General features: G+C 45.1%; 2 protein-coding genes across 4 annotated transcripts; both read right to left on the reverse strand.

The window, feature by feature from the left end:
* Nucleotides 1–466: 466 nt before the first annotated feature.
* On the reverse strand, nt 467–20,438 carry LOC308172877 (nuclear transcription factor Y subunit gamma). 3 transcript variants are annotated; one of them, XM_080547827.1, is made up of 6 exons: nt 20,377–20,438; nt 5,942–6,045; nt 5,723–5,791; nt 5,065–5,178; nt 2,112–2,207; nt 467–731 (listed from the first exon to the last, which is right to left on the reverse strand). In XM_080547827.1, coding segments are annotated over exons 1-6 (570 nt in total). In that variant the 5' UTR covers nt 20,378–20,438; the 3' UTR covers nt 467–545. The 3 variants fall into 3 exon arrangements, with proteins under 3 accessions (XP_080403953.1, XP_080403954.1, XP_080403955.1); XM_080547828.1 differs by lacking the exon at nt 20,377–20,438 and adding an exon at nt 13,333–13,380; XM_080547829.1 differs by lacking the exon at nt 20,377–20,438 and adding an exon at nt 11,842–11,958.
* A 1,281-nt stretch (nt 20,439–21,719) lies between these two features.
* Nucleotides 21,720–23,448, reverse strand: LOC308172322 (uncharacterized protein). The gene is made up of 6 exons (XM_080547229.1): nt 23,418–23,448; nt 23,248–23,299; nt 23,067–23,147; nt 22,795–22,896; nt 22,372–22,648; nt 21,720–22,087 (listed from the first exon to the last, which is right to left on the reverse strand). Exons 1-6 carry the CDS (start codon nt 23,435–23,437, stop codon nt 21,831–21,833), a joined length of 789 nt encoding a protein of 262 aa, XP_080403355.1. The 5' UTR covers nt 23,438–23,448; the 3' UTR covers nt 21,720–21,830.
* Nucleotides 23,449–23,453: the final 5 nt, after the last annotated feature.

Raw genomic sequence — 23,453 nt, forward strand, 5'->3', positions numbered from 1 at the left:
GAAGCAAACCATAACGTCTGCTGCTCTGGAGAGAGGCAGAAGAGAGCGGGGGGGGAGGGGGGGGGACTCTCTCTCTACACTGTACTGTGATGTGGGGCTCCCTTGGGAGAGGAAAGGAGGAAGAGAGGAGTGACTACTGTGTATAGGTCTGAGAGGGGGGGCTGAGACTGCAGGACAGACACTGGTTACACTGCATGACTCAAATGTTCTCCCAGCATGGCCATTGAGCTTGGCTGCAAGGTGTGTGTGTGTGTGTGTGTGTGTCTGTGTGTGCATTGTGCATTGTGCTTGAAGAGCTGGGGGTGTATGGGGTCATTCATCCCTGCTGGTGGGAAAGTGTTCAGGCTTTAATCTGAATACAGTGCATCTGCCAAGGCTATTATCAATAAAAACCTGAGTGTTATTACCTTTTACGCCATTTTAATAGTAGACTTCACAGGACTACTGAGAATCTGGTGTAGTTAATGTGAGGGTGTTGCAATTGGGCAACTAACGATCTGTTCCGTTATATCATTGTGGTGTGTGTGTGTGTGTGTGTGTGTGTATTAATGTACCTGTCCCTGTTGTGGCTGAGCGATGATGATCTGGCCAGGCTGTATGGTGGTCGCTGTCTGGCCTGTAGCCTGCTGGCCCTGCTGTTGGCCCTGGACCTGCACGGCTCCCGGCTGCTGGGCCAGGGTGAAGTAGTACTGCACCGGCTCCGCTGGCGCCACCGACTGACGCACCTCCTCCTGCAGAGGACAGAGAGAGAGAGGCCATATCAGTCTGTTACATCTCCATCAATTATTTTTGCCGTTGTAACACTATAGGCAAGGAGCCCAATGAATAACTAATGGGCCTGAGGCCGGGTGAGTAATGCAATCTGTTCCCTTCACACTGGGAGACCTTCACATCAGACTGGTGAACACTCTGGTCTTTGGTAGAGCCGGCAGTATCTTCACCGACTAAGCAATACTTTACAGAACATTCAAAACGAGAACACAAAAAAATACCTTGAAGCAATATTATTTTATTTTCTACTCATCCACTGTGAAGGGAGAGCCACTTCAGTGACATAACACATTTTTGAACACCACATATTTGTGCTTGTGTCTTCATACACTATATGCAATACAAATTTGTATAATAATAATATCCATACTTATGAGTGTTAGGAGGTCAAAGACAGGGAGGGACACACAGCCTCCTGTGGGCCAGCAGGGCCTGGGATGGGTCGGAGGCGACGGTTTCCCCGTCACCATGAGCGTAAACACCCCTCTCCCAGCTCGGTGATGTCACAGCTGAGAGTGTAGGATGTTTACACCCCTGGTCACAGACTCTCTGGCGACTTGTGGTCAAAACCATACTGGTCCCACAAACAAGTACAGTAGAATACAGTTCCCCGTGTTTTCATGATTGTGATTATGATGCTTGGAATGGCTTTCAAGGAAATGGTGGCTCCAGCTGACCCATTTTGGTTTCCTTTGGAAACGAACCCTGGCATTTTTTTTAAATTACTTGACATAGGGCAGGAAGACAGTTAATGTATGGTGTTGGTGGCATTTGTTTATGTTGGTCAGGGGCAGCCGGACGCTGCAAACATCCGACTGAAAGCCCTCGCCAAACGCCAGCTTCCAGTCAAGGATGTTTACAGCACCCCTAGGCTGTCAGAGATGGAACTGCATTTGACAGAGGACAGCCTTTTACGCGCGCACACACACACACACACACACACACACACACACACACACACACACACACACACACACACACACACACACACACACAGTGCAGTGCCATCATGTCTGTCAGACAGTGATGTTTGGCCTGAGACTTAAACTGCTGGCTGCAGTGTTCACCTCTGCACCAACCCTCTCTTCCTTTCCCTCTCCTCTTTCCTCCTTTGAAACCTAATCTTCACCTTGCTCTCTCTCTCCCCTGTCTCACTGGTCCTCTATTTTTCCTCTCTCCCCTGTCTCACTTCTCCTCTGTTTTTCTCTACCTTTCACTTACTCTCTCACTCTGTCTCTCTCTCCAGGACAAACACATATATACATGAACAGTGTTTTCGGCCAGACTGGGTTCAGATGCAACAGTCACAGTGATGACCTCATCCTGGTTTTGTCTCCCACCTGTCGTTTGGGGGGTTTGAGCTCGTCCCGGGGCACAATGTCGATCAGGAAATCAAACTGGTCAAACTTTGTTATTGCCATGGCAATGTCGTTCCTCTGAAACACAGGAAATGGAATAGAGGTTGAATGAGTTATGCTTCATATTCAATATCTGCAGAAACTGTATCGAAAAAATGCAGTTTGTACGTGGAGTTCTGTTCTTTCCAAAAATAGCAATCTGAAAGCTATTGAAGAGTTTAAATAAACTTCCCATCCAGATTAAACTAGAACATACAGTACTACAGTTTTGAAAACTGAGCTATAGGAAGGTCAACACTCGCAGTGAGTAATATATACCCGTCTCTACAGAAACAACAAATGGCAAGACCTTCACATTACAAAAATAACAGAACATTAATCATTGCTCTCAGCTACACTGAGGAACAGGATAGTTGTGCCGTTTTTCTGACATCAACAGGCTCTTCAGACCCAGCCCACCCCAGCATGCGTCTCTGTGGAATTTTCCACAGGATATTGGCAGTACAGACCCCCCACATCAGCAGCTATTCTTAGCACTGTGATTAATATCTGGTAACACCAGGTCACATCCATAGTTGTTATATTGATGAGCGTCGTCATGGCGACCCTGATCGTCATGCCATCGGCACAATGGAATCCTGGCCCTGATTGTGTGGCAGGGGGGAGGGGAGGAGGGGCTTACAAACAAATCTGTCTTATTAATACACACACACACACACACACACCCCTAAATCACCATCTGTGGTGTAAAATGCATTTAACATGTGAGGAACTTGAGGTAAATTGGTGAGCTATTTCTACGTTGTAACATAAAACACAATTAAAACAGCTTTAGAAGATGTTTTAGAGGAAACAGAAAAGTTTATTTATGCACACAGACACACATTAGGGTTGGGCGTTTTTTTGGTTTAATCGAAAACCCCTGTATTAAAAAATAGCAACGTTTTTTGTCAATAGCGTCATAAAACCATCATAAATTGCGATAAATAATAAACGACGCCTTAAGAGTGTTCGTCCAGCACTACTGTATGTGTGGTTGAAGATGCTATGAAAATGATGACAGAACGTTTTGTAAACAATGTAATTTGTCAAATAAATAACCTGTCAAAAAATACTATTTAGAAGCAATCATAATCACATGTCACGTGACAGCTTCTCCTCAGAACGGAGAATTAGAAAAAGTTATGCCGAGCGCAAGCTTGGTCCCTAAAAAAAAAGCAACTGCTGCAATTTGGAAGCATTTCAGGTTCTGACCGAATGACAAGAGCAAGCCAGCAAATCTTGACGAGTCTGTGTGTAAGATTGGCATGAAGAAGCCCCGCGGTGGTGTAGCGGTCTAAGCACTAGCCACTAGTGCAAGCTGCCCACCGGGGACTGGGATCGAATCCCAGCTCGCCAGACCCGGATATGGCCGGGGCACACACAGGGAGCGGCATATTGAGCGGCCGCTCCCGAGGGCGGTATAGGAATATTTCCGGACAAGGATCCGCCGCGCAACAGCGCCCCCGGGGTGCCGGAATAACGGTGCTGGGCTCGAGGAGCCAGTCAGCTAGTCTGCCTAGCGGCCTCCTCTGGGACTGCCGGCCACGGGGTCGTGCGGCGGATCCTACGCAATAGGCAGGGGATAATTGGATGCTAGGTTGGGTTCAATTGGATACCAAATTGGGTGAAAAAGGGATAAAATCAACAAAAAAAAACAACAAAAAAAAGATTGGCATGAAGAAGGTGAAAGAGGAGCGAGCAGAATGAGAGATGACTGCCTATTGTTGTGAGCCTGTAAGTGACGGATCCCCTTCTCCGGTGGAAATCAAAAGGCCCAAATCAAAAGTCAACCGCTTTCCACTGATGTTTAGAAAATAGCATGGTTTTTGTTAATACCGTCATAAAACCATCATAAATTGCTATATATAATAAACGCCTGAAGAGTGTTTGTCCAGCGCCACTGTCGGTGGTTGAAGACGCTATTGAAAGTGATGATAGAACGTTTTGTAAAAAATGTAATTTGTCAAATCTGTAAAAAAAAATACTATCAAGCAATCATAATCGTGTGAACCATGACTGCTTCTCAGAAGGATACGCAATCACTAAGTGACTGCAAATGTAATGCTGTATTTATCCACGGCGTATTACTAAATTTATTTTGAAAGCTCTACAATGGGTACTTTTATTTTGATAGCGTTTTCTTTTCTCATAGACTTAGGACAGTTCAAGACGAGTCAGTCACATTGATTTAATGAGAAAGAGGCATGTGGTTTTTATGAAATATATTTCAGTGATTATTGAGCAGTATTCAAAAACTGAAATTGGCAGCTCCGACAAAGCCCTACAACAATGTCATTTTGAATCCCGCGGTTTAACCGAAAACTGGGGTTTTATTCTGGAAGGGTTTAACGATTAAATTAAATAAAAAATTGGAAACCGTCCAATCCTAACACGCATAACTTAGAGGCATGTGAATGGAAACAGAGAAAGGGGGCACTTTGAGTCTGTGGCTTCCCCTCTTTGACACCCAGGTGAGGCTGGCCCTGGCTTTCCAACCCACTCTGATCAACGCTCCCAGGAAAGGAAAAAAGAAAAAAAGTTTCTCCAGCGACATCTCGGAACCCATGTTATTTTGTTGCTCCATGCAGGCAAAAGTGCATTGGGAACACTGGGTCACCTTTGCTTCCAGGGCCGACTGGGAGTGACAGAGGGAGTCCTCTGGTGTGGGGCCTCTCCACACGCACTGGGAGTAGGACACTGTGTACTGTATGTGTGCACACAGTGTGTGTGTGTGTGTCCATCAAATACCAACTGAGACCTAACCTGTGTGTGGACTGGGGGGGGGGGGGTGAGAACAGAGGTTGGTTGAGGGGGGGGGGGGGGTGACGATAAGGAGAGAATGAATGTGATAGATGAGGAGGGAGGGGAGAGGGCGGGAAGAGATTTCTCTCACCTGTAGTGTGCGTCTCTTGTTGTCCTCTGTGTGGATCCAGGCCCTTAGAGTAAGCTCTGTGATGAAGATCTGTGCTGCCTTGGCAAACAGTACTGGAGCCTCCGCACTGATCATCTGGGGAGACGTGAATTATATCAAATTCACACATGCGAGCGTGCTCACACACACACACACACACACCTAACCCTAAGCTGTTCGTTTTCCGCAAAATGCGCACATCCACTACTCAGGTAGTGAAATTAAGCTGTTATTTTCCCCAAAAATGCACATACACACACAGTGACATTAAGCAGTTCTTTTCGCCAAAGAAATGATAAGCACTACACTATGCCATGGTAAGCCTATGTAAAGTGATGGTCCCACTTTAACCCGTCTCCCAACACACGCACGGTGGAAACAGCTGCGTCATGGCGAGCAAAAGAAAGAGTCTAAAGTATATCAGTGATCGCCTGATCTTTTTAACCCTTTAACCCTCCTCTTACTTAAGCTGATGCTTACAGGACACTGCTCTGGACAAGGTGAGTCCTGACACACACACACACACACACACACACACACTCTACCTACAGAGACTAATAGGCTCATATATGTCACCATGGTGTTGAATGGCAGGATCAAGTGTTGATGTGGACACGTCGTTGAAAACCTCGCCTCCTACCTTTACATCCTCATCCAGTTTCATGATTTTCTTGATACGGGCGAGAGGTAACTCCTGCACGCGGAAATCCTTCTGAAACAGAGCCAAGTGGCGTTAGGGGGGGGGACACACAACAACAGCACAACATATAGGCAGTACATTAACACGTTGACTGCGTCAGGTCAGTCAACGCGAAAGTGTGTGCATGTGAATGACTTGAGTGAGAGACGGAGCGCGTACCACAGTGAGGTTCCTGATCTCCTCCATGACGCGGGGCCAGAAGGACTGCAGGCTCTGCTGAGCATCGCTCCCCCCAGCTCCAAACGAATCTGCAGACATGCTCACTGCTGTCGAGAGAGGGGAGGGGGAAGGGGGGGAGAGAGAGGGAAGGAGGTGAAAGAGAGGAGGATGGGGAGAGAGAGGGAGAGGAGAGAGAGAGAGGGCACAAGGTCAGGTACAACCCACACAATTAGTAGCCTTAGTGAGTTGAAAGGACAAACAATCTCAGTCACTGAACACCAGAGCTGAACGTCACCGGCCGCTGCTGCCCAGCGCTCCCAGAACTACATAGGATAACCTAGAATTAGAATACAGTGAAATCTAAAATAAGACGAGGCCACGTCTATTTCTGTCCTTCCCAAGTGTTGACATGCCTAACGACTGAGCTGCATGCCTGCATGATTTTCAATGTCTCAATCGTTCCCAGTGTGAAACAAAAGCTCACATCACTTGTAGGGTGCTGACCCTCTGTCTGAGGACAGTCCTGAGTGTGACTCCATTGGTAGAGCACTGCGCTAACAATGTTGTGGGTTTGATTCCCGCTGGGACCATACTGAAAAATGTATGCACTCACTGCAATGTAAGTTATTATAATGTAAAGTTTTATAAATTATTATGGTGGCCATACACACACACACACACACACACACACGTCCTTATATATGGGGTCTGTGTAAGAAGAGACGCCAGGTTACTATGGCATGCCAGGAATCTGCTATGTGAATATTGGGCCAGCCTGCCTGAGCGTGTCTGCAAGTAAACCTCTCTGTTCCCTTCTCTCCTTTCTTTCCCTCTCTCTGTCGGCAGGAGAAAGAGAGACAAGAGGGGAGACACAAGTGTAATAACTGGGTGGCTGGGAACCCATTTAACGTCTGTCTCTGTGTGTGCGTGTGTGTGTGTGTGTGTGTGTGTCAAGTGACTTGTACAGTTCAGCCATAATCCAATGCTGAGACAATGTGCCAAAGGCTTTAACAGGGGGAGTTAAAAAGACAGACAGGGCCTCAGTTAGACAGCTATGCAAAGCAGCTATGTGGGTCAAACACGAGCAAGGGAGAGGGAGAGAAGCATGACAGCACAAAGACAGAGAGGATGGGGGGGGAGCGCCTTCTCCCTCTTTTTTCGCTGGGCAAGCTTCTCAATACACAGCTCTTAAAGTCCTCTATGACCAGCCTAGACCTGAGCAGAACAAAGGAAGTCGCTTTAAAACCCTGATCATTCAATTCCGTCATTTATTTTTGAAATCTAGCATCAATGACAAATGGGGAAGGAGGAGGCGAAATGGATCAGAGCACTTTCAGGACGGCGATTGACCTCCAAAATGAGTTTGATGCCTCCAGCTGCATGAAATCCTGCCATCCCTGACCAGCGTCCCAACAAACAATCCCAGCATTCCAGAGGGCAAAGATGACAGTAATGGTGATGGGATTTGTAGTCATTCGGGGATACTAGCTAAGCCCGAAGACTGAATGCCCTCTTACTGTCCCTTGTCTTTGTCTGTTCTGACTGGGCTGGAGCATGACAATGCAATCGCATGTAAAATGACAGGAACAAGTCTGAGAATTTGTTAGTCTATTTTTACAAGCTCTACATTTTCAGAGAAGCATCAGGAGATGATCTTGTGATAGATATCACCAGGAAATGTGTGTGTGTGTGTGTGTGTGTGTGTGTGTGTGTGTGTACAGTATGTGTGTATGGGGAGGGCCTCTTCAACTGGTAGCCAGATAAGAAATGACAAATAGAAGATTCACTCAAGACCATTACAGACAAATTACCACAGCAACAGTGCGATTTTTTATCTGTACAGTATAGTATAGTGGATAGTGTACATAGCCTTATTTATGTAAACCAGCTCCTTTCCCTTCTTGTTTTTTTAGTTTAGTTTTCTTTCCTAGCACCAGGGGAGCCCCCCCTCCCAAATTTCGTTGTTTGGTACCTGTACTATAGCAATGACAATAAAGACCATTCATTCATTCATTAATTTTCACCGTGGACCAGGGAAATGGAGAAGGGGGAGTGAGGTGGGTGAATTAAGAGCAAACACTTCAATTAATGAACAATACAAATCCATAAATAAACGAGTAGGGCCTAACCACGCCAGTTGTCTCTGCTTACATTCAAACACTCCAACACCCAGCTGACTACACTACTGTAGGAGCTGTGCTTTTCTCTCAGAGAGACTAGAGAGACCGCGTGATTCATTTCCCCAGCTCTCTCTGTGACCCTACGACCTTCAATATACATACACCGCCGCAGAGGAGGAAAGATAGGGGGAGGAGGGGGTAGTGAGAGAGCGAGAGAGAGAGAGAGATGGGAAATGTGTATGTGTGAGAGAAAAACGGTGTGTGTGAATGAGTGGGAAAGGGTGTGTGTGTGTGTGTGTGTGTGTGTGAGAGAGAGAGAGAGAGAGAGAGAGAGAGAGTGAGTTCGGCTAGAGAGTCGATCTCCATGAACATGCCTCAGGGCGTATGTCGTATAGCATACTCTACCTATATTGATATAGCCTAGTTTCTCCGTCCTCACATGAATGGAAACTTTATTTCGGGCCATAGACAGGCGAGAACACAACCTCCAGCAATTCCGCTCATAGTCCTACACATTCTAACGGTCAATAGATATTAACATCGCCTTACTGGGTAAATCCTCTCCAAATGTTCCTTTGATATCCTTTAGTGGACGATAATATCAGTTGCACACCTTGAACCAGTCCCGATGACGATGATGAATGCGTTAGGCTTCTGGCTAACCTCAGCAAATACAACTCTGCGGCCGTGTTAGCGCCGCGCTGCGCAGTACGACGCTCTGTTGCCCTGTGCTGTAATGCTGCTCTGGGTCTGCTGGCCTGCACTCTGTTCTGCAGCGGTGCGCTCTTGCTCCTAGTTCTGTGCTGGTATGCTGCGCTGTGCACAAAATGATGTTGCCCTGTGCGATGCTGTTCTTTGCGGTGCAGTGCTGTGCTTATGCTACATAATGCTATGTGTCTGCTGGGCGATGCTGTGCCGTGCCGTGTTCTTCTCTGCGGCTCTGTTGTCCTTCAGCAGGTCAGAGAGAGAGAGATAGCATTGGGTTTCTGACCTGCGCGCTGTGCTTGTGCTTCGTCGGCACTGACCGCACCACCGCCACTGACAGCCCCACCATCACTCCTCTACTCCTCTTCCCCTCTCTCTCTCTCTCTCTCTCTCTCTCTCTCTCTCTCTCTGAGAAAGTCAATGCTGTTCTGCAAGCAGGAGCTGAATCAGCAGTATTGTTGTTCTGCCAGCCCTAGCCTCTGCTGCTTTCCCCCTGGCACATCAGGCAGGGACGCAGCCAGCCACTCCAAGCAGCATAAGGGCTGTGTTCCAATAGGAAAATGACACTGCCTTACCTGGGCCCTTACGGACTCGCCCCAGAAAGCCTGAAAGGTCTGGACTCTGGACAGGTGCAAGCTAAATGGTGGAAAGTTCTCCAAACCCCCTAGAAGGATAGATGGACTTGGCCATCACCATTTCCGAACGTACACCTGTCCAGTCCATTCAGATCCGCCAGGGAGAGCCTGCCATGGCAAAGACGTTTTCAGATTCAGAACTTCCTCAGCACAAAGAGTAGCGTACTAACAGACGTGCCCTCTTCCGAACCCTAGAGGGGAAGTTATGGGGGAGATGGTGGGGTAAATGCACGGGCCGATGGAAAATTACTAACTAAAATGCGTAGAGAGAGAAAACGGCTTTACCCTGCTGTCGTTTGAGGGTTAATGAGGCATGGAGGACATAGGAAACCTGGAGGCCTACTGGAGGCAGCGAGAGGAACAAACCCTCTGAGCTGACCTGAACTGCACCGAGGGAACAATAACCCTGCCAGGCACACAGCAGAGGAACACATACAATCTACTGTCAATGGTCGACAGTAGACAAAGGCCTAATTGACTAATGAAGTGCCATTCGTTCAAAAAAGGCTATGAACGCGCACACACACACGTTAGCAAAGTCTGGAGGCAGGTTAAAGGGATACCGATTCAAAGTCATGGTGCCATGACTTCCTGACATGGAACAAAATGTTTACAGAAGTTATCTGGCTAACTCATTAATCCAGCCTGTTGAGACACCGTTCACAGCCTGCACAATTACACTGGGGGAGCGGGTGAAGAAAAACAACAATATCCTGGCTGATCGTTCAATGGCTAACTAGACTTCATGAGGGGATATCAGGCATTTTGTTCATCACTAACATGATTAGACTAATTGTTAGCCCAAGCTGGTAGCCTAAGCAAAACCCTAAACTGGAATGACCTTTAAAAAGGAAAATGTCACCAATTGTCAGTTTGTCACCATGACTAAACAGAAAGGTATGGTCTTTGTTGTTGTTTCAAAGTGGTCTTTGTTGTCTAAATAGCCAGGAAGTATACAAAACTAAGCAACTAAGCGAGAAAATAGTCTTTTATTGGACCAGGAAGTAGGCTAATAGTCAGAATGATAAACTTCCGTGTAACGTGTAACAGAGGCACGAGCGGAGATGCACGTTCATACAAGTGATAGATGTACTGTTAGCACAGTGCTTAAATGCTTATGGATGCTGGATGGATGTAAACAAACCAGACAGCAGCTAATTTAGGTAATAATGGTGAGCTCACTCCTTAAAGCAAAATGACTTTGGAGATAACATTTCTGTAATGTGTCCCTTTAACAAGACAGTACTATAATGCTTTGGCCCGTGTAGCCTAGCATGTGATTGAACCAACTACAGCCCTGCCTTTTCATGCAAACATTGAACTTGTTTGTCTAACTTTGTGTAGGCCTACGTATCTTAGGCAAATAATCACAGGTCTCTTCACAAATGAAGTCAAGTCATTTCTGACACTGACAGAGTCAAATGAGACTAACACCAAGGACAACGTCTAGTGTCAATCACCTCTTGTCTTAACACCTCCCTTCCTACCATGCTCCACTTTTTTTGATTGTTGTGGAAACAACAAACCAATGAGGGCAGACGCAGAGCCTTATCAGATAAACCACCCTGAGGGAGGTGAGAGAGACCGAGAGGGAGATTATGGGAGGACAATCAACAATCCAACATCAACAATGGAAAAAGGTCACTTCAAGGAAAGTGGCTCGGAACCTTGAGCCTCTGGGACATTTTTATGACATTTTCCAAGCAGAAGTGGGTTCTTTTACACGTGACATAGCCTACTTTCTCTTCTCACATTATGGGTAATGACATTGAGAGCTCCCACCACAACTTGTTCAGTCACTATATTTTAGTATTCAAAATAATCTGTGGGAAAAGCAAACAACATCTGTACGACTCAGCAACACTATAGAAATGTGATAAAGCAATAGGAGGAAGAAAAAAAAAGAGTAAATAGAGGCCCTTCCTATTAAGGACTAGGCAGCATACTCATTCAGGGCAAATGTAGAAAGTCGGCGGAAAGGAAAAAAAAAAAATGTCCATTGCAGTGAGCACAGGTAAATGATCTACTCTTGCAAAACATAGGAGTTCTCAGCCAGGAATTACAAATTAACCAACACATAACCTGCATACATTCTGATCTGTGGGGGATTTTGCGCCTGAGAAGAGACAGTGCTGTAATAATGGCTGACAGCTATCCCTGACCCGTGTCAAAGACGCCCCCGCAAACTTTGCCCTTGGTTCTGCTTCAAACCAACTACAGGAAGCAGTAGTCACTGATCTCCCAAGGTCATTCAACAGAGGAGAGAGAAACGAGGGGGGGGGGGGGGGGGGGGGGCGGGAGCAAGGAAAGAGAGGGGGGGAAAGGTGGAGAGGGAAGTGAGAGAGCGCCAGGGAGACAGGACAGGTTTTTCAACTTTCACTGCAGAACCCCATGGTTTTATCTTCACTGTATGAAGGGGCATCGGCGAACAAAATCACACCTCTCTTAGTCTCTCCATTTTCCTTCCTCTGTCCTTCTTCCGTTGCATTGTCCTTTCATCTCTCTCTCTATCTGCTTGTCCCTCTCTTCGCTGACAGAGACTGCGGGAGCCTGTCTCACATTCCTGTGACCTTCATCCAGCACTAGGCCCAGCTCTGGCGTCAAGGTGGGCAGGGCCAAAGCTACCTGCATTTCAGCCACAAAAAAAGCACCAGTAAACTGTGCCTGACAGTTTGGATCATGGTATTGACAAGATGCACAAAGCAGGGCTGCAAAGGGCAAATGAATAGGCACAAAGCTGGGCTATTCAGCATGTCTGCATATGTGTAGAAACATATGCAATGGTGACTACTGTGAAATACGAGGGAGCTTCAATTATATTCAAATCTCATGCAAACGGCGACCGGCACAGGTATTTGGCACGCAGGGCTTCAACTCAAGAGTTATTTTTAGTCCTCTCTCTCTCTCCCCGGGACTTGGTTTTGTCCCAAGCTCCGATGGAAACTTTCAATTAGGGAGGAGGGCTGGGGAGGTATAACGGAGCAGAGATGGACCAAGATTCCATCAAAAGAGATCAAATCAAAAGCTGACAACACTGTGTGTCACATTTGAGATTAAGGAGCATGATTCTGTACCAGCCATCACCACCGGACACACTTCAAACCCCCAAGGACCCCCCCCCCCCCCCGCCACACACACACACACACAACTATCTGGCCCCTGATATGTCCCCCAAACGCCAGAGCCATCTTGGACTCTGCTCTGCATCACTGTCACTCCAGTGTAAACAACACGCCAAGGACCAGGCCTTGGACAAGCCCTGGACCGCAACCACAGCAACGGCCATGACGTGACCATTCTGAATGACTTTGAAGCCTCGGAGCATAGCACCGGCCTAACACTACAGAGTCAATAACACACAGGCCCAGTTCTGCCCTACTCACTGCCTGGTCCAAAGTCAAAACATACCAGCAGGGTTGCAAACAAACAAGCTACACATTTATAACAAAATCAACTCAAAGAGAAAAAACAACTGAACATTCAACAAATCTAATGAACTGTGGAAATTGTTTTTAAAACCACACCACTTTTGATTTTGCCAAATTTATGCTACAGATGTCAACACTACTGTACTGGAGTGACAATTGAAGGACACGGGCCAACAAGGCAGAGTGCTGTCCGGTGCAGAAAAAACACACACGAACACACACACAGCCAAAACACGCACTCAGATTTCTCCCAAGGAGAAAAGTAGAGGACGAGAGGAGGGGGGGGAGGAGTACTGTAGAGGACAGAGAGAGCATCCAATCTCTGCAGAGAAGAGCGCAAAGAAGAGAGAGAGAGAGAGAGAGAGAGAGACAAGAAAAAGTACACAAGGGTAGGAGTCCAGATAGATAGATAACCTGCCAGGTCTGTGGTTAAGTCATTTTTGTGTGTGTGTGTGTGTGTGTGTGTGTGTGTGTGAGCATGAGTGCAGGCAGTGGTCACTTACCCTGTGCCCTTCATGTTGTGCAGAATGCTGTGGGAGAGCAGGACAGAGGAAGAGAGAGAGAGGCTCTACTGTACAAGTCTCCTTGAGAGGCGACAGAGAGGGGGGGGCGACAAACAAAGTCTCTCAAGCCTCCACTTCCTCAGGCCCCGGCCCCAGAAACAGACAAAAGGCACTCCGTTGCCTTTAAAAAGCTTAACAGCCAGACAGAGAGAGAGAGAGAGAGAGAGAAAGAAAGAAGAGCGATCACCACCCCCCTTTCTTCCACCCCTCCCCCTCTCTACACAACCCTGTCTCCTCCAGCGCCCCCCCCCCCCCCGCCCCCCTTGCCTAAACACCCCCCCCTCTCTCCTGTTTCTCCTCTGACCAAGTCCCCTCAAATGCCCCATAGCTGAATGTCTCCCTGTATCTTTCTCTCTCTAGTCTGTCTATTTATCACTTGCTCTCTCTCTCTCTCTTTCTTTCTCTCTCTCCAGCAGTGACCCTTGCATTTGTCTTTCAGTTGACCCCTGCCACAGCCCTCGGGAGGACAAGTAGAAAAAAAGAGGAGAAACAGAAAAGCAGCAAAGCGGCAGCAGCTCAGCGGCACTCCCGAGTCCCAGACAAAAATCTCCTTCTGCCTCCTTTCCCTTTAACATGCAATCTAGCCTGCTACATGATACTCAAACCCCGCCTCTGGCCGGGCTCCTGCCCAACTCTAAGCTCTTCCCTTGATGATAGTCAAGAACCTTCAGATTCTATTGGTCGAGACGCCTGCCTGTCAGGTCTGACACTTCCCCCTGCTCCTCTACCTTCCTCTAACCAACCCCCTTTCACCGACAGCCAACTTCCTGTTTTAAGTTACCTTGAGCTGCAGGATAGGGGTCAGGGAAAGAAAAGAGGAAGAGAGAAAAGAACGACAGAGAAAAAGAGAAATAAAAGTTATAAAAAGCACATTGTAGGGATAAAGTAAGGAAGTGCTCGTGGTAGCTTGCCTCTGCATTCTGTGTCCTCCAGCTGATCTTGGGTTTCTCATGGCTCGACAGAGAAGAAAGGAACCACTGGCTGCTCTCTGACAACTGTTCCCTGCTTATTTACAATGTCAAACTAAATGTCTCCCTAAGTCCCACCTCCCTACCGCATGGATTGGCTCAAAGGCTAGTGATGCAAAAAGCTCTGCTGCCTCTGATTGGACGCAGGGAGTGTCAGAATGGATGCCGCATGTTGCAGCCACATGATTTAAAGAGCCACGGTATATTAAACAGACTTGCCGTCTCATACGTGTGCGCAAGCATTTGTGCATGTCCGCACGCACAGTCTCTCTCTCACACACACACACACACACACACACACACACACACACACACACACCCTTCCTCAGAGTCACAGGTAAGCACCATACAAACACCAAGTTATTGCCAATGAATCATAGGCAATGCATTTTATGTGAATAGTAGCCTACAATTAGCGTAGTAGGCCTATAACATTTGCTGATAAAATGTGGGCATTTCAACTTAGGCTAGATGAAAAACAGGCTACTCAGTATACAATTGAAATATGTAAGGCCTATAGTCAAACTCAACAAAAGGGCAAATAGGTCATCACAAAATGTTATCATAGAAATCATCTTGTTTAGCTGACCATATAAAGCAGCATGAACACAAACAAAAGTTCTCCACATTGTGCTCATGTTTGTGGGTAAACAAGATTTTTACAGATACGGGAGAAAGTCAGTAAACGCAAGCATTGTTGTCGCCTTCTTGACCTTAAAACTATGCTCACAGCAACTTCTGCAATAAAAATGGCATCATCATAAAACCATGTCAGCAATGTCATACATGCCTTTCTGTCATCATGGGACCGGTTAAACGGACAGGGATGCTTTTTACACACACGGCTAACCTTGCTTGCACGCACACATGCATGCCGTTCGTGCACCTTCTTGCTACAGCAATAGGCTACTGAAAGATATGGTTGGCAAGAGATTAAGAAAATGTAATGCCCTGGAAATGAAGTGTAGGCCTACTGAAGTGAGAGATTTGAGGAGCAGACATAGCAATTTGCTGAAAGAGTTGCTTTTAGCTGGCAGTCTGCACAGAGGATGGTGGAATGACCTGAGGCTTATCCTGCATATTACTGCAAATCCCCACTGTACCGAGAAACAAGCCAGGGAGAGAGAACAAACCTGCTCCATCAATGAATAAATTGGGGGGAGGGGAGCCGGAAGGATGGAGAAGGACAGAGAGGAGAGCGATGCTAACAGGATGGGAGGGAGGGAGGGACAGAAAGAAAGACTCAAGAGAAACAAAGCAAAATGTTCCCTTTTCTATTTTAGTAGAAAGGGGGACAGGGCAGGTAGCACGCTGGTTAATGATTACAGAACAGCACAAAGATAATTCTATTCGAGCAGAGCTGTGATGCCGCGGCCACGCTGCCTTCTCTCCCTGTGCAAGCTACTCGAAATGCCTCCATGATGACACCTGGCAAGGTCACACTGCAGCCGAGACCTTCCCATGACTTGTGCTGGTAGCTAGGACATGTTTGCTCACTGACTTTGTTTAGAGATAAACACACATGAAGGGCTATCAGTTTCACAGACACACAGAAGAAGAGAAGCATCAGGGCTGACGGGCAAAGTCATGCGCACACACACACAGACACACCTGCATACAAACGTACTAAACGTAGGCCTACTCAAATAGATGCACTGATAGCAAATCCTTCGATTAAGATACATTTTTGTTGTAAAACTGTCGTACCTCTAGAGATAAAAAGAAAAGAAAAACTAAATATTTTTAGTCTATCTATAAAACTGACGTACCTCTAGAGATAAAAAAGAAAAGAAAAACTAAATGGGGCAATGATATCTATCTTTCATAAAGAAGAATTAGTGTGCGTACAAATAAAATGAGGACTGTGATGATGAGCACATTGCAACTGTAGGCCAACGTAAAATCCTAGAAGAGGTTCGCTGAAAATGCTGCTCGTGCTGGGCGCCCTCACAGAAAGCAACACAGGGGAAATCTGTGCAGAACTGTGAACTGAGAAATACAGACAACCAATCCTAACGACAACGCATGTTCCTGAGTGCATAGAGATGTTCACTCATTACTCACAAACATTGGCCTACTGTAGCCCTGAACATGCCCTAGAGATAATTGTATAACATAGACTATATCATCTGCATTTGACCCACACAAAAACCTCTCTTAAGCTAATATTCTGCCATGACTCATTAGAGGCCTTCTTGGACAGCTAGCATCCTCACCTTTGAATCATGTGATATTCAATTGTCCAAAATTAACTTTTATGACCAGCCACAACATAGATAGTTACATGGCCTAGACTAGTATAGGCCCATGCAGTGGCGGACTGGCCACCGGGCAAGCCTGGCAAATGCCAGGAGGGCCGCGAGACTCTGGGCCGCTCAGAATGTATTATATAAAAAATATATATATATTAATAATAATTAATAACTTATTTCAGCAGACCACGGCCCAAAACATTTGATATCGGCCGGGCCATCCACGCAGTTCTGCATCGCGGATGCCCAGGGCCCTAAACCAATAGGAGCAGAGTTCCCCTATGGGGCGGAGCTCCACGATATAGAACTGGAGTATGTAAACCAATAGGAGCAGAGCTTTAGTTAGCGGGGTAAACCAATAGGAGCAGAGCTTTAGGTAGCGGGGTAAACCAATAGGAGCAGAGCTTTAGGTAGCGGGGTAAACCAATAGGAGCAGAGCTTTAGGTAGCGGGGTAAACCAATAGGAGCAGAGCTTTAGGTAGCGGGGTAACCGCTCCACTCATTCATAGCTTTCAGTCACGTGGTTTCTTCCCTAGCAACCACCAACCTGATGGGCAAAAAGTATCATAGCAACATCGCTCAACATGGCTGCCTACTATTTAGACCACCTCACTCATGAAGAACTATCAAGATACACGACGGTGATAGGAGTGGAGGATTGACACCATTCAAATAGTGTTGGATTCCCTGTCTTCTACTCTATCCGGACACGTTGGAATTATTTTCCTAACCCCCGGAGAATCAAAGTTATTGACCTGCAAAGGGTGCCTCCTTGACCGGCTTTTCCCGTGAATAACACCGGTTATGGAGGTGGTACAAACATAAGACTATTATTGCTAAATTCACCATCAGTATACGGTCATTTTGAGTAATTAACCACCGCGCTGACACCCCGAGAAGATATACTTTTAATATGAAACTCGATCAACCGGGCGTTCACCGGCTGCTGGACGAAACTCCCAACTCCCGCTGTCAGCAAGGCGAGGGAATATTTATATCCGGGAATTCGCTCCTTGCTGTGTCCACGGTGATAGGAGTGGAGGATCGACTCCATTCAAATAGTGTTGGATTCCCTGTCTTCTACTCTATCCGGACACGTTGGAATTATTTTCCTAACCCCCGGAGAATCAAAGTTATTGACCTGCAAAGGGTGCCTCCTTGACCGGCTTTTCCCGTGAATAACACCGGTTATGGAGGTGGTACAAACATAAGACTATTATTGCTAAATTCACCATCAGTATACGGTCATTTTGAGCCCTTAACCACCGCGCTGACACCCCGAGAAGATATACTTTTAATATGAAACTCGATCAACCGGGCGTTCACCGGCTGCTGGACGAAACTCCCAACTCCCGCTGTCAGCGAGGCGAGGGAATATTTATATCCGGGAATTCGCTCCTTGCTGTGTCCACGGTGATAGGAGTGGAGGATCGACTCCATTCAAATAGTGTTGGATTCCCTGTCTTCTACTCTATCCGGACACGTTGGAATTATTTTCCTAACCCACGTGAAATCAAAGTTATTAACCCGCAAAAAGTGGGTTTTGCCCGCAAAAAGTGCCTTTTGCCCGTCAGGTGGGCGTTTCCACTATGCTGTGACTAGGGATGCTCCGATCTGGATTTTTGGGGCCGATACCGACCATCGATTTTTTTCCTCAAGATCAACCGATACCGATACCGATTTTTTTTTAAATACATAACTGTAGGCCTACTGACTGGATAGCCTACATATTTTTTGCTTTTTAGACAAAAGTTTTGATCCATTAGGCACCAAGCAAACGCAGACCCATTTTTATGGCATAGTAAAAGTCTGGCCTATCACCCAGTTAGGGCCTGAAGCCCAAGTCAGTGATATGGCTGTATAAAAGACATCATAAACGTGGCCTTCATGGTTTACATACTGTTACGTCCTCCTATGTTTTCTGTTCAATTATCTGTCTTCCCCAGGAAAAATATTCTAAAAAAATAAATACATTTAAAAAATCGTTTTTTGCGATCGGCAATTTTTGCCGATCACCGATTGAGTCATTTGGAGTGAAATCGGCCGATTTAAATCGGTGGCCGATAAATCGGAGCATCCCTAGCTGTGACGTCACATGAAAGCTATGAATAGGGAGTATATCTCCATAACTATCGTAGTCAGCTCTGTATCGCCAGTGGACACGCACCTCATGTCATCATTCCGTTTATAACAGCAGTTAACATTACACTGCTTTCATTTTCAGAATGGGGGAATTTTATGAGAGCGATGTGCAACAACTGGATGCAGGGAGCAAGTGTAGTTGGAAGTAGGAATGCACCGAAATTCGCATGTATTGGGCCGAAAATAGCACAAAAAAGTACATTCGGTGTGAAAAGGCTATTGAAAGAGATATTGACTGATGACTGCCTACTGACAATACATATAATTACAGCAAACATGTCGGTAGTTTGGCATCTGTCCTCTGACTTTTTATGTTAACAATCCGTGTTGCGTTTGGAAATAGGGCTGTTGTGTCGCAAATGCCAGGGCTGTTTTTTGATCCCAGTCCGCCCCTGGGCCCATGTAAAAACATGTAGGGCATGTTCAGGGCTAGTTAGATTATTAAATGCAATATCATGTAAATATAATTATATCAATAGGCATTGCATGTAATTAATTGCAATTTCCTTTTTTCTCCAAAATGCATCTTGAAACAGAGCTAGTCCTAATGAATGGAATAATGTTTTGATTATTAATCAATAAGGTGGGGTACAGCAAAAGACATATAATGATAATTCTATGTCTATGGGCTACAGCTCATAAAATGCATGTACACACAGTAGAATGGTTAGGAACTGTTGGCATATTGAACAGCATAGGACAAAGGACAGACTTCAAGTAGGCTACTCGAAGAGTGTGCGCACACATAAATGTGACTCACAAAAGAGCTGACAAAGTCAATACACGAATGAGACCTCGCAAATGTCCTTTTACCTCCACTTGTCATTTAAGCAATGAGTTACATATTAGCTACATATTGTTTCTGATGCAAGTAAAACACTGGGGGCTTCGGTAGAAAATGCAATCATAGGTACTTTCATATTGCCCAGTAGCAGTACTAGTGACTGATAGCCCACATAGGATATAAACGTTACTCCCGTAGCTAGAACTTCGTACGCTTGCTAAGGACCGATAATGAGAATATTATTTATTTTTTAAACACATGCAAGAAGCACGTCAGCAGCTGGTTTCATTGTTGTATCACTGGCTAACATGATAGCTAGCGTAAGCTAGCGTAGCCTAATCATCTATCTAATAAAAAACTAATGGTCTGTTACTAGCACCGAACAACAAGCAGTGATTATCAAAGGAAAGTTTGCAACGCTTTGGAAGGGCAGTCTAACCAATAAAGACTACGTTTGGATCTGTCCTTCAGACCAATCAAACCTCGGACTAGATTCCACCAATCAAGGTTTCTAAGGGTTCAGTTCGTTCGGAAACTGACGCCATTCGGGATCTCACAGAAATCGCCAATCATACTAAGCGGAGTGTAGACAAGAGCCAACATGGCGGACACAGTAGAGCAGTTTCCTGGCCGCCTATGTTCCTATCAGCTGGCCACCAATAAGCGCTTCAGAGAGCGGGGAGGGAAATGGCGCCTATGTTCATCTTCCAAAACAATCGTCTATTGGACAAGAAGAGCAATTGAAAATTTGTGAAGTAATAACCCCCCACTCCAGAGTGACATAAAATGCTTTCACATATAGATATTAACCAAGTATATAATTTGATTTCTTACTCACTTTTTAACGGGTTCGCACTCGCTGTGAAGTCCGGCTCAGTGTATTATTTATTTTTATTCAAGTGGCAACGGGAAACAAGATGGCTGCCACGTACTTCTGAACGAACCGGAAACAGTGCTACATTGACGCGCGCGCTCTGACGCTGTCAAAATTCTCTGTCCAGTAATTTGGGATAAGAATCCCAGCCCAAGATGTGTGCACTTTCCTACTTAATGAACTAACTGCCTGTCCTGAGATGGAAGTGTATTGAGGTGTGCACTGTCATAGAAATATCGGAACAGGATTGTATATTACCTCAGTGGGTAGCTGTATGTACAGTGCCCTCCACAATTATTGACACTCCTGGTAAAGATGAGTAAAAAGGGTTATGAGAAATGTCACCTTTTGGTGAATTAACTTAATGTCACACTGGAAACAATTTGAGAAACATCCAACCTTTAATTGAAGTAAATGTATTCTTTATAAGGTTTGAGAATACAGAACAAGGAATCTGAGACCATTCCTCTTTACAGAATTCTCTTCACTGTGCTTGGGGGCAAAATAAACGTGGGCCCTTTTCCAGGCAAGTTTGTAACAGTTCCAGTTGCTTTGAACTTTTTAACTACGGTATTGCCCTATAAAGATATGGGCATTTTCTGGGGAATAGATCTTTTTTATAGCCATTCCCTGACTTACAAAGCTCAATACACTATTCCCTCATTTGATTTGACTTTCCCATGTTGATGTATTAATAAGGGAATAAGGCCTCTGTCACCTCATATTAAAATCCCAGTGAAACAGGAAGTCATGGATTACTGCTGCCTAAACACTCTGATCAACTTTAAAAAGTTAATATAAATTGAAAAAATGCTTGTTACATTTTCTTCATAAGAATTTCTCTCCCAATAATTGTGGCACACATGGTTTTGTTAGAAATAATTATTTCTTGCTGAATTCTTTTTTTTCAGAATAAATATCATTTATTTTTTCAGTGTGACATTAAGCTAATTCACCAAAAGGTGATTTTTTAAAAACCCTTTTTACTCATCTTTACCAGGGGTGCCAATAATTGTGGAGGACACAGTATGTATGCACTTCTGGGGTTGAAGTCAGCCTGATAAAGCATTGGTTAATTTAGGCTATGGTTGAATCATTACTCATACTCAACATCATACAAACAATTGTGACAAACATGAAATATTTATTCTGTAATAAACTACCATTTAGAGTAAAAAAACAATTCATATTTCACAAACATGTTTTATTGTAATGGTAGGATTGCAACGCAGTACTTTACTACTGCAGAGTTAACAGTTTGAATCTAAACAAAAGTATTACATTTCTATCAGATATGTACAGTGCTAAGCCTACTTATGTCAAACAATACTTAATCTTTTTCTTTTATCTTATCTTCAAACATAACAGCAGTATTACATTTACCATATTGATAAATGTAGTGCATAGTTAAAATAAAATCATGATTTTCGTGACACAAGTTCCAAGAGAGTGGAGGTGATTTTGTCTAGGCTAGTGGAGGTCTGAGGGCCAGGGGGCATCCCATATCCCCACTCCCTTCGAGTGGGGGGTGTAGGTTGGTAAGGGTCATAAAACTCATCCACAGCAGGTGGATAGTCATCTGGGTACATGGACCCTTGGGACCTCTCCGGATACTTCAATGGCTCTTCCTGCCAGGCATGGGATGGTGGGTACCTGTCAACCTGTCCAAAGACCTCTGAAGAGATAAGACATTGTAGTTGAGTTTTCAGATGAGAGAACACTGAAAGTATGTAACAACTACCATCCCATTTTGGGGTTGGACAGTAATAAAAACTGCTTGCAATTTGACAGTAAGGTAAATGCATAAAATTAATTGCAAGTAGCCATCTTTATCATATCTTAGTCATATGTCAACCATGGTATTTCTAGGACTGAAACAGTTATACATAAAACGTTTTTTATGATTTTATTTATTTTTTGAAACAAATAATGATAATAATAATAATAATAATAACTTACCTTCATAATGGTTTCTCCTTGAACCTCTGGGTTCAGAACGACTTGCATGGCTGTGTTTCTCCAATTGCTCCTCTGCGTCTCTGGGTCTCTCTCTGTAGAGACCCTGTGTAGTTTCTGGGGAGTAGAGTTTCGGTGAGCGCCTGGGTTGGCTTTCATAATGTCTCTCCTCTTGTACTTGGCTGAAGTTTCTTTCGTATTGGTCTCTAGTAGATTCCAGGTGGCCCTTGCTCATGTGATTGTAGTCTTTGGAGACAACTGTTGGTCCTTGGCTTTTGTGCTACAGGGGAGAATGAGGAAAGGACAACCTTATTATTCAAATAAACCAAGCTCCTTTATAGTTTCCATGGCACCGGTTAATGTTTTGCATTCTATGATAAGCCGAGGCTACATGCAACACATGCTGTGCAACACAATAAAACCTACCTCAACCTTCTCTGATTTGTTGGCTTGGAACTCTTTCAGAAGATGACACAGCTTGTCCTTCAGGAAGTTGGCCTCTTCCACATTCTCAATTTGTATGTTGTTCTAAGTAAAGAGGAGGAACCAATAACATCAAACAACAACATGAGTAGATGGAATAAGGAAGGATTATTTAGGACTTTCTCACAAAAGTCACCAATGCCCACTAGTCAACTGAAATCTAAATGAGTTGTTTTACACAAAGGGCATAACATCTCTGCCCCTTTTGAGCTTACCAACACATCCAAAACATTGCCTGTGTCTGGAGTCTGTGTCCGTGTCATCTCAGCTCTGGAGCTTGTCCCCTGGTAGACACCCTAAAACATCACAATAAGATACTCAATATCAGGATATCAACAAAACCATTCAAACATATCTGCCCATCAACAGCTGGGTTAACAATGCAATTAGCTTTACCTGTGGCTTGGCAAAGGTTTCCTGCCGTGGTCTATTAGAGTCATCAACACGTCTGCAAGGAAGAATTAAGAGCATTTAGTAAAACATAATATACTTATATAGATAAGGCCCAAAACATGATGGAACAGTCGATTCCATGTATGGTCATGTACATTTGCATTATCACTTACCTTATTTTAACCACATCCATCTCCTGGTCTGTGGCA

The sequence above is a fragment of the Nansenia antarctica genome, assembly GCF_963989245.1.
Source record: "Nansenia antarctica genome assembly, chromosome: 17".
Lineage (NCBI taxonomy): Eukaryota > Metazoa > Chordata > Actinopteri > Argentiniformes > Microstomatidae > Nansenia > Nansenia antarctica.

Excerpts from the sequence above, each read along its gene's own strand:
- LOC308172322 (XM_080547229.1), bottom strand. The coding sequence starts at position 23,437 with ATGGATGTGGTTAAAATAAG. Across the intron at positions 22,649-22,794 it reads ACAAATCAGAGAAGGTTGAG|CACAAAAGCCAAGGACCAAC; the intron begins GTAGGTTTTATT and ends TCTCCCCTGTAG. Across the intron at positions 22,088-22,371 it reads AAGGAGAAACCATTATGAAG|AGGTCTTTGGACAGGTTGAC; the intron begins GTAAGTTATTAT and ends TTATCTCTTCAG.
- LOC308172877 (XM_080547827.1), bottom strand. Across the intron at positions 5,179-5,722 it reads AACTGGATGAGGATGTAAAG|ATGATCAGTGCGGAGGCTCC; the intron begins GTAGGAGGCGAG and ends ACGTCTCCCCAG. Across the intron at positions 2,208-5,064 it reads ACAAGAGACGCACACTACAG|AGGAACGACATTGCCATGGC; the intron begins GTGAGAGAAATC and ends CCTGTGTTTCAG.